At 43.5% G+C, this 15,720-nt stretch overlaps 1 protein-coding gene across 1 annotated transcript in view; it reads right to left on the bottom strand.

The window, feature by feature from the left end:
• Positions 1-11,192: 11,192 nt before the first annotated feature.
• Positions 11,193-15,720, bottom strand: part of TGS1 (trimethylguanosine synthase 1) — a 38,268-nt gene continuing 33,740 nt past the window's right edge. Inside the window, exon 13 of the mRNA XM_082601083.1 lies at positions 11,193-12,971. Coding sequence (XP_082457209.1) covers positions 12,849-12,971 — 123 coding nt within the window. The 3' untranslated portion in view covers positions 11,193-12,848. The remainder of the gene's footprint in view (positions 12,972-15,720) is intronic.

The raw sequence follows: 15,720 nt of genomic DNA on the forward strand, positions 1-15,720 counted from the left end.
GGCTCCAGGGACCAGGCTGATGGACTGAGGGGTCCCAGTCCCCTGCTTGGCTAGACTGCATTCACCAAACTCACCCTCTTTGGAAACCAAGAGGATCTGCAAGTCTTGCCTTTTTCAGCTCAGCCCTTTGCAAGATACAGAACCTTGGACCAGCCCAAGAGAGGGGCTGTGCAATGAAAAAGAAAAGTGTTTTTGTTTGTTTGTTTGAATTCGGGTGAGGGAACCCAGCCGTGGTGCTGATACAGTGCACTTGCTGCAAGTTCTCAAAGGTTTCTCTGAGCAGGTTTTTTTTTCTTTTTTTTTTTTTTTTTCCATTTGCGGTTTTCCGGCCAGGGTCAGGGAGGCTGTGCACTTAGTTACGATGCTGAAACGGTCTCACTTCTCCATTCCCTGCTCTTCCTCCTGGCTGACCAGCTGGCTAGCAGCTGGCCCTTCTTTGTAGACCTGATAAGGCGCCCCGGCCAGGAGGGCTGTTTCCCGGTTTAACACTGCTCCATCCATGGGGAGGCCGGAGGGCACCCGGGCCGGCTCTCCTGGGTCTGGCCAGTCTTCATTTGAGGCTGCAAAGCCCTCCTGCCCCTCCTCAAAAACTCGGTAAATATTCCCATCTTACCCCTAGGTTCTTCATGACCTTTTTTTCCCCTTAGATTCCATATATATGTGTTAGCATACGGTATTTGTCTTTCTCTTTCTGACTTACTTCACTCTGTATGACAGACTCTAGGTCCATCCAGCTCACTACAAATAACTCAATTTCGTTTCTTTTTATGGCTGAGTAATATTCCATTGTGTATATGGGCCACATCTTCTTTATCCATTCTTCTGTCGATGGATACTTAGGTTGCTTCCATGTCCTGGCTATTGTAAATAGAGCTGCAATGAACATTGTGGTACATGACTCTTTTTGAATTATGGTTTTCTCAGGGTATATGCCCGGTAGTGGGATTGCTGGGTCGTATGGTAGACAGGAATAAAGATGCAGATGTGGAGAATGGACTTGAGGACACGGGGAGGGGGAAGGGTAAGCTGGGACGAAGTGAGAGAGCGGCATGGACATATATACACTACCACATGTAAAATAGATAGCTAGTGGGAAGCAGCCACATAGCACAGGGAGATCAGCTCGGTGCTTTGTGTCCACCTAGAGGGGTGGGAGGGAGACGCAAGAGGGAGGGGATATGAGGATATACGTATGCATATAGCTGATTCACTTTGTTATAAAGCAGAAACTGACACACCATTGTAAAGCAATTATACTCCAATAAAGATGTTAAAAAAAAGCTCGGTAAATACAGTAATAGCTGCTAAACACATGAACTGTTAAACACCTAGAGCAAGGAAGGATTTATATGCTAAAGGAAGGGATTTTTCTACTCTCCAATAAACTAGTTAACTGTCTGGGAAAATGAATGAAAATGACATCCTTGGGGCAGGTCCTGGAATGAGAGCACGGGACCCCCCAGGGCACAGGGACGACCTAGCGCCACGCTGCCTCCCTGATGGGGTCTGGTCGGGGGTGATGCAAAGTAAAAGCACTGGGCTGCTCCTGCTTCCCTGCGTGCAGAGAATAGCAAGGTGGTTGCCCCTCCCCCAGTATGGATGGGCTTGCTTCCTAATCTGAACGAAGCCATTTAGGTTATCCTTAAATTACCTTCTAGATTCCAAGCTTCCACCTCTAGGACCCGATATGAAGGACCTTGCAAGTTTCTTAAAAACAAAACTCCCCAACTGCTCTCCAGCGTCTAACTGAAAGCTTCCACCATATTCCCTAATCAGAGTTCGAACCTAAGCTGGGGTCCGGGACCACCCACTCAGCTCCCCGTGCATCTGCAGGGCGTTGCTGTCCACTGGGCAGCCTGGAGACGTGGCTACAGAGAACTAGAAACGCGGGCAGGTCCAAATTGAGATGGGCTCTCTGCGCAGCACACACACGTGGCTTCAAAGCCTTAGTACCAAAAGAGAGGTACAAAATATATTTAATAATTTTTGTATCAATTACATGTTTAATGAAATATTTTGGATACTGGGGGGTAAATAAATATACGGTTAGGCTGAATTTCGCCTTCTTTTCACCTAATTTAACGTTAGAACGTTGTGATATATGTGGCTGGCGTTATATTTCCATTCAGCGCCACGGCCGCACGACGGCCTTGTCTCCAGCTCCCCAGGAGCCTCTCCAGGAGACTGGCCTACTCCTCTGTAACCATCAGGGACGAAAGGTCTCTAACTGTGTCCCCTGCCTCCCACTGCCTTCCTGCTCAATTCTCATCCTCAGTCGGAGACAGTCACCTCATGCACAGGTAACCAAACGGACCATCATGATGGGACCCTTCAGACAGGAGACCATCTTGACACACGGGAGGAATGGCTTTGTCCCTTCCAGGCCGACTCGACCATTCAGCATCCCCAGGCCCTATTACGAGAATTCTAATATCTGCCCCTCCATAACCACACATCCATCGCAGGTCTTCCCCAACGAAGATGTGGCATACAGGGCTGAGCAGTTAAGAGCCCCATCCTACCGAGACAGGCTAAGCATTTGGCCATGTCTACTTGACAGCATCGCAGGTCACGTGGGACATCTGTCTCCCTAACAGATGGAGGCTGTGGCTTCCCCATTGCCGCAGAGCTCAGAGAAAGCAAAGCTGACCCCAAGAGCCAGGCATCTGGGCCTAATCTCATCTAGATTTCTATCGAATTCACATTCTTTTGGTGCCTATAAAGGAGGAAAATTTAACTTCACATTCTTACAGTGCCTATAAAGATAATCCTTGTGCTATGACTTGCCCGAGGGATAAGATTTTCCCTCCTTTTAGGGGTTAGAATCCTGGTTAAGTGATGAGAGAGAAATAACAGGATCATAAGATCTGCCTGCATGATACTCAACAGCTGGATCCTGGGGACATCCAAATGGTCAATTTCATTTACAGCAAAAGAAAAAATCTGAAGAACAGATGAAATGTTTTAACTCTTCATTCAAATGTTTGGGTCTTGGGCTTCCCTGGTGGCGCAGTGGTTGAGAGTCCGCCTGCCGATGCAGGGAACATGGGTTCGTGCCCCGGTCTGGGAAGATCCCACATGCCGCAGAGCATGAGCCCGTGAGCCATGGCTGCTGAGCCTGCGCGTCCGGAGCCTGTGCTCCGCAGCGGGAGAGACCACAACAGTGAGAGGCGCACGTACCGGAAAAAAAAAAAAAAAAAGTTTGGGTCTGGCATAGGGACAGCTCTAGATTTATGAAAGTGGTATAGTTATTGGGAAAGGCTGTGGGTTACTAGATTTACACCAGCAACGGATGCTGTAGCGCAATCTGGGGGCAGTTCCTGATCCTAGGGTCACAAGGAAATAGGCAGCAACACCCTAATACAGATGCCTCCTGATAACTGACCATCTCCTTTCCAAGTGGTCAAAAGTGTCATTTCCGGAACACAGCACAGAGCAAACCATCTGCTAAGGGTCTGGGAGGGGCTTCAGTCGGTCACACGTGGAGAACACATGAAACTAGGTGGAACTTGAGCCCGGGCGTGGAACATGCCAGAGGTCACCCAGCACCCCCTGCTGAAACTCTCTTCAGAAGCATCTGACGAGGTCACCTCCCAAAGGGAAACAGCAAGACCTTTCTGTGTGCTCACTACTACATACACTCTGTTGTTCAACACATGCCAGAGGCTAGAATGTCCTGGACACCTTGGGGGATGCAGCGTAAGACACCCCTGGCCCCCCGGAAGTCCAGTGCAATGAAAGTGGGCACACCTATAAATCATTCTCTCTTGTTTTCTTTAAATTTCAAAATAAAGTTACAGAAGAGTTGCAGGTACTAAACAAAGACTTTATTCCTTCAATCAGTTTAAGCCAAGTTGCTGACCTGTTGTCCCATCTGTAATAACCCTATCTTTTATTTATTTCTGTATTCGGATGCTTGGACATCTGGGGCCTTGCTGACCCTGGAGCGTCTGCCCCGCCCAGATAGCCAGTTCCTAGAGATAACACCTTGCAAGGAGGGGCTTTTCAATGCAGACCAACCAACCCAGAGTCTACACCCCACCTCTCACAGTCAGGGCCCCTCTCCACCTGCCCTAATCACCAGGGCCAAGTACCAGACAGCCAGGGCTGGCCCTGGCCCCAAGCCCTCTGACCTGATTCAAACTGGTGAATTGCAATCTTCCAGTAATTCACTCTCTTGCTTTGCAAAAATCACAGAGCTGTTGTGTTAGATGAGTTCATCCACACAGAGAATTTGGAGCGGTTTCCGCCCACTGTGAGCCCTGCGTTACTTTGTTTTGCCACAGTTGGAGTGAGCCCCGTGGGACTGTGTCCCCACTCCGAGGATGCCTCATGCTGATGGCAGGCACTTTCTCTAGTCGGTTCCCCGTGATGATCCAGGGCTGGGCTGGCAAATGGCTTGATGAGGAAGTGACGCAGGTAAGGCCACATTAAAAATTATAGCTGTAGGGCTTCCCTGTTGGTGCAGTGGTTGAGAGTCCGCCTGCCGATGCAGGGGACGCGGGTTCGTGCTCTGGTCCGGGAAGATCCCACGTGCCACAGAGCGGCTGGGCCCGTGAGCCATGGCCGCTGAGCCTGCGCGTCCGGATCCTGTGCTCCGCAACGGGAGAGGCCACAACAGTGAGAGGGCCGCGTACAGCAAAAAAAAAAATAAAAAATAAAAAAATTATAGGTGTATAATTATGTAATAAATACTACATACCTGTGACAATGTATATATATATATATATATATATATATATATATATATATACTTCTGCATTTTGTATTGTGCTAAAAGATACATACAGTTTACCATTTAAAAAATGTATAGTTCAGTGGCATTAAGTGCATTCACATCCTGTGCAATCAACGCCACTCTCCTTCTCTAGAACTTTCTCATTATCCCCAACATAAACTCCATTCCCACTGAAAAATAACTCTCCATCCCTGCCCCCTCCCAGCCCCTGGCACCCACCCTTCTACTCTGTCTCTATGAATCTGACTACTATAAGGACCTCTCATAGGTGAAATCATACAAACTTTTACATTTAGAAACACAGATGGAGCACCAAGCACTCTGTACACGAGCGAGCGGTTATCCATACGCTCCACTACCTCTTCTCCCTTTCTTCCTTTTCTTCTGTTTCATTTTAAAATTACCCCATCTTTCTTTGTTTTTTCATGTGGGGAGTAGGGTCGGGTACTCTGTGACAGGGAAACAGTGGCAAGGGAGAGGGATGAGCGTCCTAAGAGAGGAAGAATGGGAGGTCATTAAAGCATAACAGTCATCCCTCTGAAGAAAGAGTAGTCAGGCGAAGAAGGCAGAAGTCCCTCCCCTCTGGTGGCCCCTCCATTTTCTCATTTATTTTTTTAATCATGCTTTTCTGGTCTCTTTCCATCTGACGGCAGAAGCAGTTAGAGTCGCCCCAGCTGGTTGTTTTTTGGTCTTCACTGCCGACAGGCAGTCTTATGGACCAAGTCTCCACGGTCACTCTGTGTTAGGATGCTTTCAGTTGCAAGAAAACAAAGCGGATGCAGTTGAATTCAGCACTAATGTAGAGCTCATCAGCCATGTGTGGTTTCAGGTGCCACTGGGCCCAGAGATGCTTGGCCGTGGTTTAGCCTTGGCAGTGAGACGGTTGCTCTACCCTGAGGGCTATAGCTTCTTATTTATTGACATCTTCTCACTGATATACAGCAAGCCCTACGTTCCTGACTTAGATTGTGTGTACACTTCTGATCCAGTTGCTGTGACGGGGCAGATGGGATTATACTGAGTAGCTCTGGCTACGCAGGGCCCACCCTGAGAACAGGGCCGAGGGGCCATCAACACAAACCGTGGCAGGGAAATTTAGGACCCTTTAGGAATGACCGGTAGGTTGGTAGCCACTAATAATATCCTCTGTGATAGCGCATGGGTTATTGACACAAAGCCATGGATACTGTACTTCACAGGGCAATTTAGGGAATATCAAGGCAGAGCTTAAATTAAAACACTCCAAGTCCACCTTGCCCTTATCATGGACTGACTTGTGTAGGGATTTTTAATTCAAGTGCTGACTTGAGACCCTTGACTCCACTTCAGGAACTGAGTGTTGGCTCTGGGTTTAAAAGACCCAGATTGGAGCTCAGATTCCATTCCACTGCTTCTGCAGAAGGAGCTAATGTTGAACAGCCAGTGAGTGAGTGAACTATTTTGTCCTAACAGCCTGGCATTGGACATTACTATTTTTAAACTGCTAACTGATGAGCTGTAAACTGTCATCTCAAGCCTGCACTACTTGGTGCTATGAAGCTCCAAAGTCTAGCAGTACCTGGCACTCTTATTTGTTTAATAAATGATAATTAGGGAATAAATCTGTGTTTTGTGTTTGCATACTATTTGCATTTCCTCATGTAAATTAACGTGCAGATGCTTTTTTTTTCTATTTATTTATTAGAAAAATCATTTAAAGCAATGAATTTGAATGAAGAAAGCATATGTCTTAAAACAGAGTTAATGGTTCTCCTGTCCCTTAGAAGGGGTTTCCCAGAATGCAGGTCCATGTCTCTTGGAATCATTACCTCCCAGGGAGAGGCTATCAGGCCTGAAAGAATTCAAATTCATCCAAGATCCACAGGCAGTCTAGGCTCAGGAACAAGTGGCTGAAACAGTTACAACAAAAACCTTCAGTGCATACATTTACTATTTTTAATCTCAGTTATATAATTCTTAATTATTTAAAGGATTAAAAAAATCTTGAATATACTTCAGTTGGGCCAGTCAAACAAGAACAATGTTAATTTAGGACTTGCTGAGTACTTGCTTACCTGAAATACTGTAAAAGACTGATCTCCGTGTTTCTAGTTGGAAGGAGGAAGACTTTTACAGTGTCGTGTCCTGTGCTGACAAATGCAAGTCTAGTCATTTCACTTTCCAGCTTAAAATTCTATGGCTCCCTGTCACCTAAGGATGAAATCTATAAATTCCTAAGCATTTTAGAATTAATTATAAGGGGCCAGAAGCCTCACAATGAAAAAAAGTGTTCTTTTTGTTCTCCAGAAATCTAGATCTGCACTGTTTAGACAGGCGTCACTAGCAACCAGCCACATGTGGCTACTGAATACTTGAAGTGTAGCTGGTACAGACTGAGATGTACTGTAAGTTTAAAATACACACTGGATGTTGAAAACTTAGTAAGAAAAAAGGTAAACTGTCTCATTAATTTTTTATATCATTTACAAGTTCATATAATATTTTCAATATAGTTAAACATACTATTAAAGCTAACATCACCTGTTTGTGATGTTATTTTATTTATTTATTTATTTTTGTTTTTTGAGGAATTTGTAATCTAGTTTTTTTTGGAGTATAATTGCTTTTTTAAAAAATATTAATTTATTTTTGGCTGTGTCGGGTCTTCGTTGCTGTGCGCGGGCTTTCTCTAGTTGCAGCGAGAGGGGTCTACTCTTCATTGTGGTGCATGGGCTTCTCATTGTGGTGGCTTCTCTTGTTGCGGAGCACAGGCTCTAGGCGTGCGGGCTTCAGTAGTTGTGGCACGCGGGCTCAGTAGTTGTGGCTCACGGGCTCTAGAGCGCAGGATCAGTAGTTGTGGCGCACGGGCTTAGTTGCTCCACGGCATGTGGGATCTTCCTGGATCAGGGCTCGAACCCGTGTCCCCTGCATTGGCAGGCAGATTCTTAACCACCGCGCCACCGGTGAAGCCCTGGTGTGTAATTGCTTTATAATGTTGTGTCAGTTCCTACTGCGCAGCAAAGTGAATCAGCTATACGTATACATATATCCCCTCTTCCCTGGATTTCCTTCCCATTGAGGTCACCACAGACACTGAGTAAAACTCCCTGTGCTCTACAGCAGGTTCTCATTAGTTATCTATTTTACGCACAGTGGTGCATGTATGTCGACTCCAATCTCCCAATCCACCCCACCCCCCTTTTGTTTCTTCTTCTAAACGTGGCTGCTAGAACGTTTACAGTTACACTTGTGGCTCATATATTTCTACTGAGCATGTATCTATCCACAGTGTGGCTCTAGATGATTCCCACCAATATTCTCCAGCATTTCCACTGGGCACCTTGCTTGGTCACAGAACGCCTTCCCCATTCAAAGCTGGGGAATTAACCCACTTCTCTGGTGCAGAAAAAAGACGGTTGTGTCTTACAGGGACTCTAGGAGCTGAGCGCCCACCGGGAGGAGCGAGTGAGCGGTGACGCCCTGCGGGCTCTGCTTCCTACACCTTTCAGGTCCGCCTCTCCCCGCGGTCCTCACTCACGGCCCGGGTGCACATCACTGACCGTGGGAGAAGCTTCCTCCCCGGGACCACGGAGCGCATTCAGGCGGCCTGCGAACGCGCACAGCAAACATCACACAAGAGCACGCTTCCGGCAGTGCCTGTACTCTGCCGCCAATAGAAATTTAGTTGTTTTCATGCACCATTCCAGTTGCTGCCGCTTTTTTTTTTTTTAAAGATGTTGGGGGTAGGAGTTTATTAATTTATTTTATTTATTTTTGGCTGTGTTGGGTCTTCGTTTCTGTGCGAGGGCTTTCTCTAGTTGGGGCAAGCGGGGGCCACTCTTCATAGCGGTGTGCGGGCCTCTCACTGTCGTGGCCTCTCTCGTTGTGGAGCACAGGCTCCAGACGTGCAGGCTCAGTAGTTGTGGCTCAGGGGCTTAGCTGCTCCACGGCATGTGGGATCCTCCCAGACCAGGGCTCGAACCTGTGTCCCCTGCATTAGCAGGCAGATTCTCAACCACTGCGCCACCAGGGAAGCCCTGCTGGCGCTTCCTGAGAGGCCATTTACATGCATCACTGCTCGGAAGCTGCGGTGGCTGGCACCCAGCGTGTTAAGAAACGAGGCCCGCACTGTTTTCGGGGAGCAGCCGGCGCGCCCTCGCTTGGCACAGGACGCTGGCTCACTCTTCAGCAGCTTCTCCAGGAGTCTGACATTCCCCGAAGCCTAAACATACTCGTCATTCTTTTGCCTTCGTGCCTTCTAGATGCTGCTTCCTTTCTTGGAATGTCTTGTCCCAGCTGGTTAACCTGGAAAACTCCTGTGTGTCCCCCTGCTGTTCAGAGGGCGGCCTTTCATGGCACAGCAAGCAGGCCAAGTCACACTCGCCAGCTCCCTGAGGGACAGTACGCCTCTTTATCGTCTTTACACTCACGATCCATTCCACCGTTTCTCAGGTACGTGGCATTTAGAAAGTAAATGGATGAACTCTGAAAATATTAATACATAAAGGCATAGTGGTCTTTCATTTATGGCAGTATTTGAAATTCCTTTTCAAATACACTGTTTTAAAAACTTAGCTGAGTTAATAAAGCTCTGATAGCGCATACTGACACGTATGCCGCGGCATCATCATGGTAGCAGACAACTGTCTGCAGGTTGGGAAGCACTGGCTGGGCTTACGTCTTGCCTCTGGCCGGTGAGGATGTGACCTAACCCCTAGGGCTAGGGGAGCATTTCATGCTGCCTTAGATTCCTCTGCTATTTCCTCCAGAATGGTCTGGGTCCATTTATGAAGAGTCTGAGATAAGATATTCACATTTGGGAAGAAGAGTAAACAGTGTATGAAAAATTTTTTGGGCTAGTTTTTCAACCTTTTTATGACAGTAATTACTAAAAAATGAAAAGTTAAAGAATGAAAGCAACGCAACTGAGGAGCCCGCCTGCCACAACGGAGACCCGATGCAACCAAATAAATAAATAAACATTAAAAAAAAAAGGAATGAAAGCAAATAGGAGAAAATGTACTAACTTTATATCAATAAACCATAAACCAACATCTAGGTAAATGGATGTTTTCCAGGGAATTATAAATTAAAAAAAAAACTTATCAAGACATTTTTTAAAAACCCAAATGAAAAGATTAATGTTATTTAGCACACACACAAAAATAAAACACTTTCCAGAGCATTCTGCCAGAATAGTCTAACTCTGACACCAAAACCAAGCAAGGTGCACAAAAACCAAACATAAACAAAACAAGAGAAAACAAAGTAAACGCTTCAAGTGAAATCCAGTAGTGAACTAACATAATACATTATGACAGAGCAGGATTTAAAGATAAAATGCAGATATGGCTGAATAACTGGAAATTTCAAAAGTAATTAAGTACTTTATTAGATTAAATATGAACAAAAAATTCTAGGGAAGAAAAGCAGCATCTTTAATTTTAATGCAAGCTGCAATAACATTCAAAAGAAATGCTTCTAGCCTTTCATTGTAAGATAAAAGGCAAGTAAAAAAATGCCATTATCATAACATTCCTGGCGTCCTAACCGATGCAATAGGAAGAGAATAAGAATTAAGAGGTATACACACTGGTAAAGAGAACGACTCACGCAGATGTCACGACTGCCTATTTAGAAAGTCAAAGTGAAGTAACTGAAAAGCTATTAGAACTATTAAACAGAGTTCTGTAAGGTGACTGGATGTAAGGAAGAAATTAAAAGCACTGTTACATACATACAATACACCTGTTAGAAAATGTAACAGCAAAAAAGACCCCATTCAAAATCAAAAAGTGTGAAATATCAAGCAACAAACTTGGCAAAAAAATGTAAGATTTATACAATTAAAATGATGAAGTTTTATTGAAAGATATAAAACAAATTAATGGAGAAATGTTAGTTCACTTGATAGAAAATGATGTAGCAGTTAGCTATTCATTTGGTGACAACATTAGATGCCTAACACGTGCAATTTGGGTAATATATGAAAAATTGCTCACACCTTACTAGTAATAAGGACATGCAAATTAAAATAACTTTATTGTTTGTTCAGATTGGTAACAGTAAGAAGTGAAAAAATATGCTATGTTTTTGAGGCTGTGGGGAAAACTGGCCCCTTTCATGCATAGCGAGTGAGAATATACATTTTGGAGGGCAACCTGACATGATACATTAAAGAAAAAAATAAGCATGAACTTTGACTTAAAAATGCCACTTCTTGTAAGCTGTGACAAAGTGAAAGAGCGGCATGGACATATATACACTACCAAACGTAAGGTAGATAGCTAGTGGGAAGCAGCCGCATAGCACAGGGAGATCAGCTCGGTGCTTTGTGACCGCCTGGAGGGGTGGGATAGGGAGGGTGGGAGGGAGACGCAAAAGGGAGAGGATATGGAAACATATGTATATGTATAACTGATTAAATTTGTTATAAGGCAAAAAATTAAAAAAAAAAGCATATAAAACATATTTTCTTTAAAAAAAAAAAATGCCACTTCTAGGAATCTCCTCTACTTAAAAATATACACCATAGTACTATCTGCAATTGCAAAAACTGGGAACAATGTAAGTGTTCAGAGTTGGGTAACGGTTAGAGAAATTCTCATAGATTTATATTATGTGATTGTTAGAAGATGTATACGTATTGACGTGGAAAAATTTGTAAGACATTAAATTAAAAACAAACCTCAAATGCCAAAATAATATAATCCAATCCCACCCCATCCCACTGTGTATGCACAAGCTTATACTGCAGAGAAGTGTCTTAAAGTATATACACCAAAGTGTCAGTAGCGGTTGTCTTTGGGAAAAGGAGTGGAAATGTGGGAGATAGGGATGGAGAGGATGGGCTCAAGGCAGGGGCGGATGGTAAGGTGAGGGTGCTGTGTTCACTTTGTATTTAAACTGTTGGAATATATATTCACTTTTATAAAAGTGTCTTTAAAAAGTTTTATAATTTAACAAGAAAATAAAACCGAGTTGGACTAGAACATGATTTGGCTTCTCTGGAAGATTTTATTTGGACACGGGGGCTGCTTAGTAGATAAAGTTCTTTTGAGCACTACTAATCTGTCAATGAGTCATTTTATAAGTCAGCTATATCTGTGCCATTAGAGGGCAGGAATATTTTAACCTTGGTTAGGCTTCCTGTTCTACGTATACACGGTCACATATGTTCAGGAAGACAAATTAGTTTTAATGTTAACAATACACAAGAAAATGTATTGTGGAAAAAAGTATATGCATGAAAGGTGGAGTGACAAAAACTAAAAAAATAATTGGGGACTTTGGAAATCTGCTTTTACCCTTCCATCTCCCACCCCAAGTGGCTAAGTAAGCATATTCTAGTGCTAAGGGCCACGTATAGAGCTGTTTATGACCAACGCTGCCATTGTTTAAAAAGTGGTGACAAGTTTATGGTTTAGACACTAATCCTACCTGATGAAAAAGTATAAAAACCTAGAACATTGACAGATTTTGATGTTGCAAATTAAAAAATAAGAAATTAATTTATCCTTAATGATCAGTTCAACTGCTGTGGTATTGCAAGGCAATCAGGCAAACTTTGTAAAGTTTCAAGAGACTAAAGTTAGCACTGCTCCATTCTCCAACAAAGTTGTTTTTTATTTAACAGTTATTTTTTTCTAATACTTACTGGAAAATTTCCAGTTTATTTCAATCCCCCAGCTCTATCCCAGCCAAAACCATGTTTAATATGCCTATATTATTACAAGATAAAGATCCCAGATCCCCTGTGGCGAAAGAGTCCCCTGTCCCTGAATTTTGACCTACTTTAAAAATGACTGAACACACCTTTTGGATGAATAGTTACGCAACACATATTCTTCTTCCTTTCACTGCCATTTTAATAGAAAAAGAACATAAACTTCTATATTACAAAATATATTTCACATTTTTTTAATAGAAACTTAAGAAACACTAACTTTATAAAATAAATGGATGTTTAAAAGCAAATTCCGGATGGTACTGCATCAGTGTGGGGAAAAAGTGTATTGGGGTACAAATACCCATTTGACTATGGGTACAAAGTATCAGTGAATACAGAGAAGAAATTCCAAGTGAATAGTGTTCTGACTGCTATGATCTTTTGGTCTCTATACCACCTCATTTATGATTCAGAGGCTGATCTGCGGATCAGTCCCCCAAAATAAGCAGTGATTGTCTTCAATCTATTATTAAGAAAGTTTTGTTCTATTTCCACTTGCCCTCCAGGCCCAGCCAAGGACGCCACCTAAAAAGGGAACAGAAGAAAGTCACACATACACAAGCATGGTTTCAAAAGAAATCTTTCATTTAGATGCTTTATCAAATAATACAGCTCTGGCTTTTTATTTAAGTCTTTCAAATAAGGAGGCATCTCAAACGTTCACTGTTACTTTCCAGGTGGGTATTGATGCAGTATTTGGTGGCAGAAATACTTGTTTCAGACACTTTTGACATTACGGGTAGGACCACAGTGCTATGTTATTGTATAAGACCTAACCTCTCCAATGCCAGAAGTTACAGAACTTAGAGGGACAGAAAATCAACATATCGTTCCCAAATATCAGGTTTATTTATTAAGATGGAATACATCAGACAGCAAGTCAGACCCCGTCCGACTTTCATGGGAGCTCCAGCCTCTGCCACCTACACCTTTTACTTCTCTAGGTGGGTTCTGGTGCTGTTCTCCCAGCTTGAATCACCTCCTCCACCTGTTGCTCTTTTGTGTGTGTGTAGTTCTAAGTCTCCCACTCCCCCGTTTTTATTGTGGTTAAATACATCACTCTTTTTGAGGTCTACCGTAGACGGCGAATAACAGTTATTTGGAAGCTGAAAGCACCGTCCTCTCCACCCCCACAGACTTAACCTCAAAAGGATGCTACAAATTAGCAATGCTTTGCCCGAAGTTCTTAGACAGACAAGTTTTGTTCTGGTCCAGCATTTCTTCATCCAACCTCTCAGGTCTGTTACTAGCAAATATACTCCCTCCTTGCCCATGATTACGTCACCAGAGACCAGTTTGCCAGGGCAGCAGTGAGGCTGAAGGGGAAGGGAATGCATGGAGGCCCGGGGACTCAGAGAACCGAAGACATGGGGTGCTGGAGGGAGGGCTCGCCAGGTACCAGGGACCAGCACCAACGACAGAGACGCCACCTCTGTAATTATGTCACTGTAACGGGCAAAACTGTAGCTGCGTATTTTGCAAAGAGAGGTGTTGTCGGTCTAGTTTGGTTTGGAGGTGAGAGATCTAATCTCAGAGGTATTACACAGGCTCCAGCAGCATCCAGTGGAAGGTAAGATTTATTGTACATCACCAATGAGTATGTATTTTAAAAGCATTTCAACTTCCTCTTAGGAAAACGTCACAGATACAGAAATAGGGAAGAAGCAAAGCTCATTCTATAGTACGCACTAAAAGAAAAAAAAAAAAAAAAGAGGCTGTCCCACCCAGGCAGTAACAATGTCAATTTCAACCCGGCCCACAAAGAGACGCACAAGAGACAGCTGGCTTTTAACCAATAGGAACAGATGACAGAAGTGAAACAAAGTATCTGTTACAAGGATGAGCAGCACACATCCATCCCACTGTTTACTGATGAGGCCTATAATTATTCAAGGAGAACTAGAGCAGCAATTCTTAGGAAGAAGTGTTTTATTTTCTGTTTTGGTATCTTTAGGTCAGTCTGATTTGTCACCACGAAGGGCAAAATGAAGAATTTGTCCAACAAAAGCCCTTTTGACTAGTATTTAAAATATAATTGCTTCACAGTAATTTTTCTATGAGTTAAGATATAACTTAAGTGCAGTATTTCTCCAATTCCTTTAAATAGTGATTTATTTAAAGAAAGTGAGGCTGGCAAGCAGAAGTTTTCTCTGGGGCTGGGGTTAGGGAAGGAGAGAGGAAGAGGAAGGAAAGGAGGAGAGGTGGGTGAAGAGAAGCAAAGCAGAGCTGAAACAGCGGCAAAAAATCTGCTCGGACAGGGAGAGCAGAGAAAAGCAATCAGAGGCGAATTTAAATACCAGTTCTACCAATAATTTGCTCATCCATATAGAAAGCCATTAAGACAAGGCTTGGCTTCCTAAATCTAAAAAACAGGAATCCTACCTATCTCTCTAAAAAGAGCACCCTGTAAGCCATAAATAGAATTACAGTAGAACAAATCTCTGAGAAGGTAGGGTTGCTTGGACCTGGGTGCTTTGGATAGGAAAAGGAATGAAGACGTCTTACGTGGGAGTTTTTTTTTTTTTTTTTTTTTTTTTTTGCGGTATGTGGGCCTCTCACTGTTGTGGCCTCTCCCGTTGCGGAGCACAGGCTCCGGACGCGCAGGCTCAGCGGCCATGGCTCACGGGCCTAGCCTCTCCGCGGCATGTGGGATCCTCCCGGACCGGGGCACGAACCCATGTCCCCTGCATCGGCAGGCAGACTCTCAACCACTGCGCCACCAGGGAAGCCCACGTGGGAGTTTTTGAGGTCTATTATAAAATAGTTATTTATAAATTATTATATAAAATAAAATATCTTATTCAACAACTACTGAATAAGTAGCTTAAAGGTTTTGGTTCTAGGCAGTGGAGTGTAGCAAAACAAAACAAAACAAAACAAAACAAAACCAACAAAAAAACCCAAAGAATGTTGCCTTCCTGGATCTTACATTCTAGCCAGGAGATTCAGATGATGGACAATTAAAACAAGTATTGAAAATGCCTGTCTAGTGTTTAGAAAGAAATTAAAAAAAAACAACAAACTTAACACGTTACTTTAAGTGTTCTAATTAAAAATAATTTCTAACCTTAGCCTTTTTGTGTTTTTCTAATATTTTCACAAGTACATATATTTTCAAGGTTAGAATTCTAGAGCTGAAAGACTAAAAATTATGTAGTTCAAGCCATTAAATAATATTTTGTTTCAAGCAAACTTAATGCCATCAATTTCCAGCTCTCTTTATTTTTCACTAGCAGGTTTAACTGACAAAATGTCATCTGGTTCCTTTCCCCTT

The sequence above is a fragment of the Mesoplodon mirus genome (assembly GCF_964341445.2).
Source record: "Mesoplodon mirus genome assembly, chromosome: 16".
NCBI lineage: Eukaryota > Metazoa > Chordata > Mammalia > Artiodactyla > Ziphiidae > Mesoplodon > Mesoplodon mirus.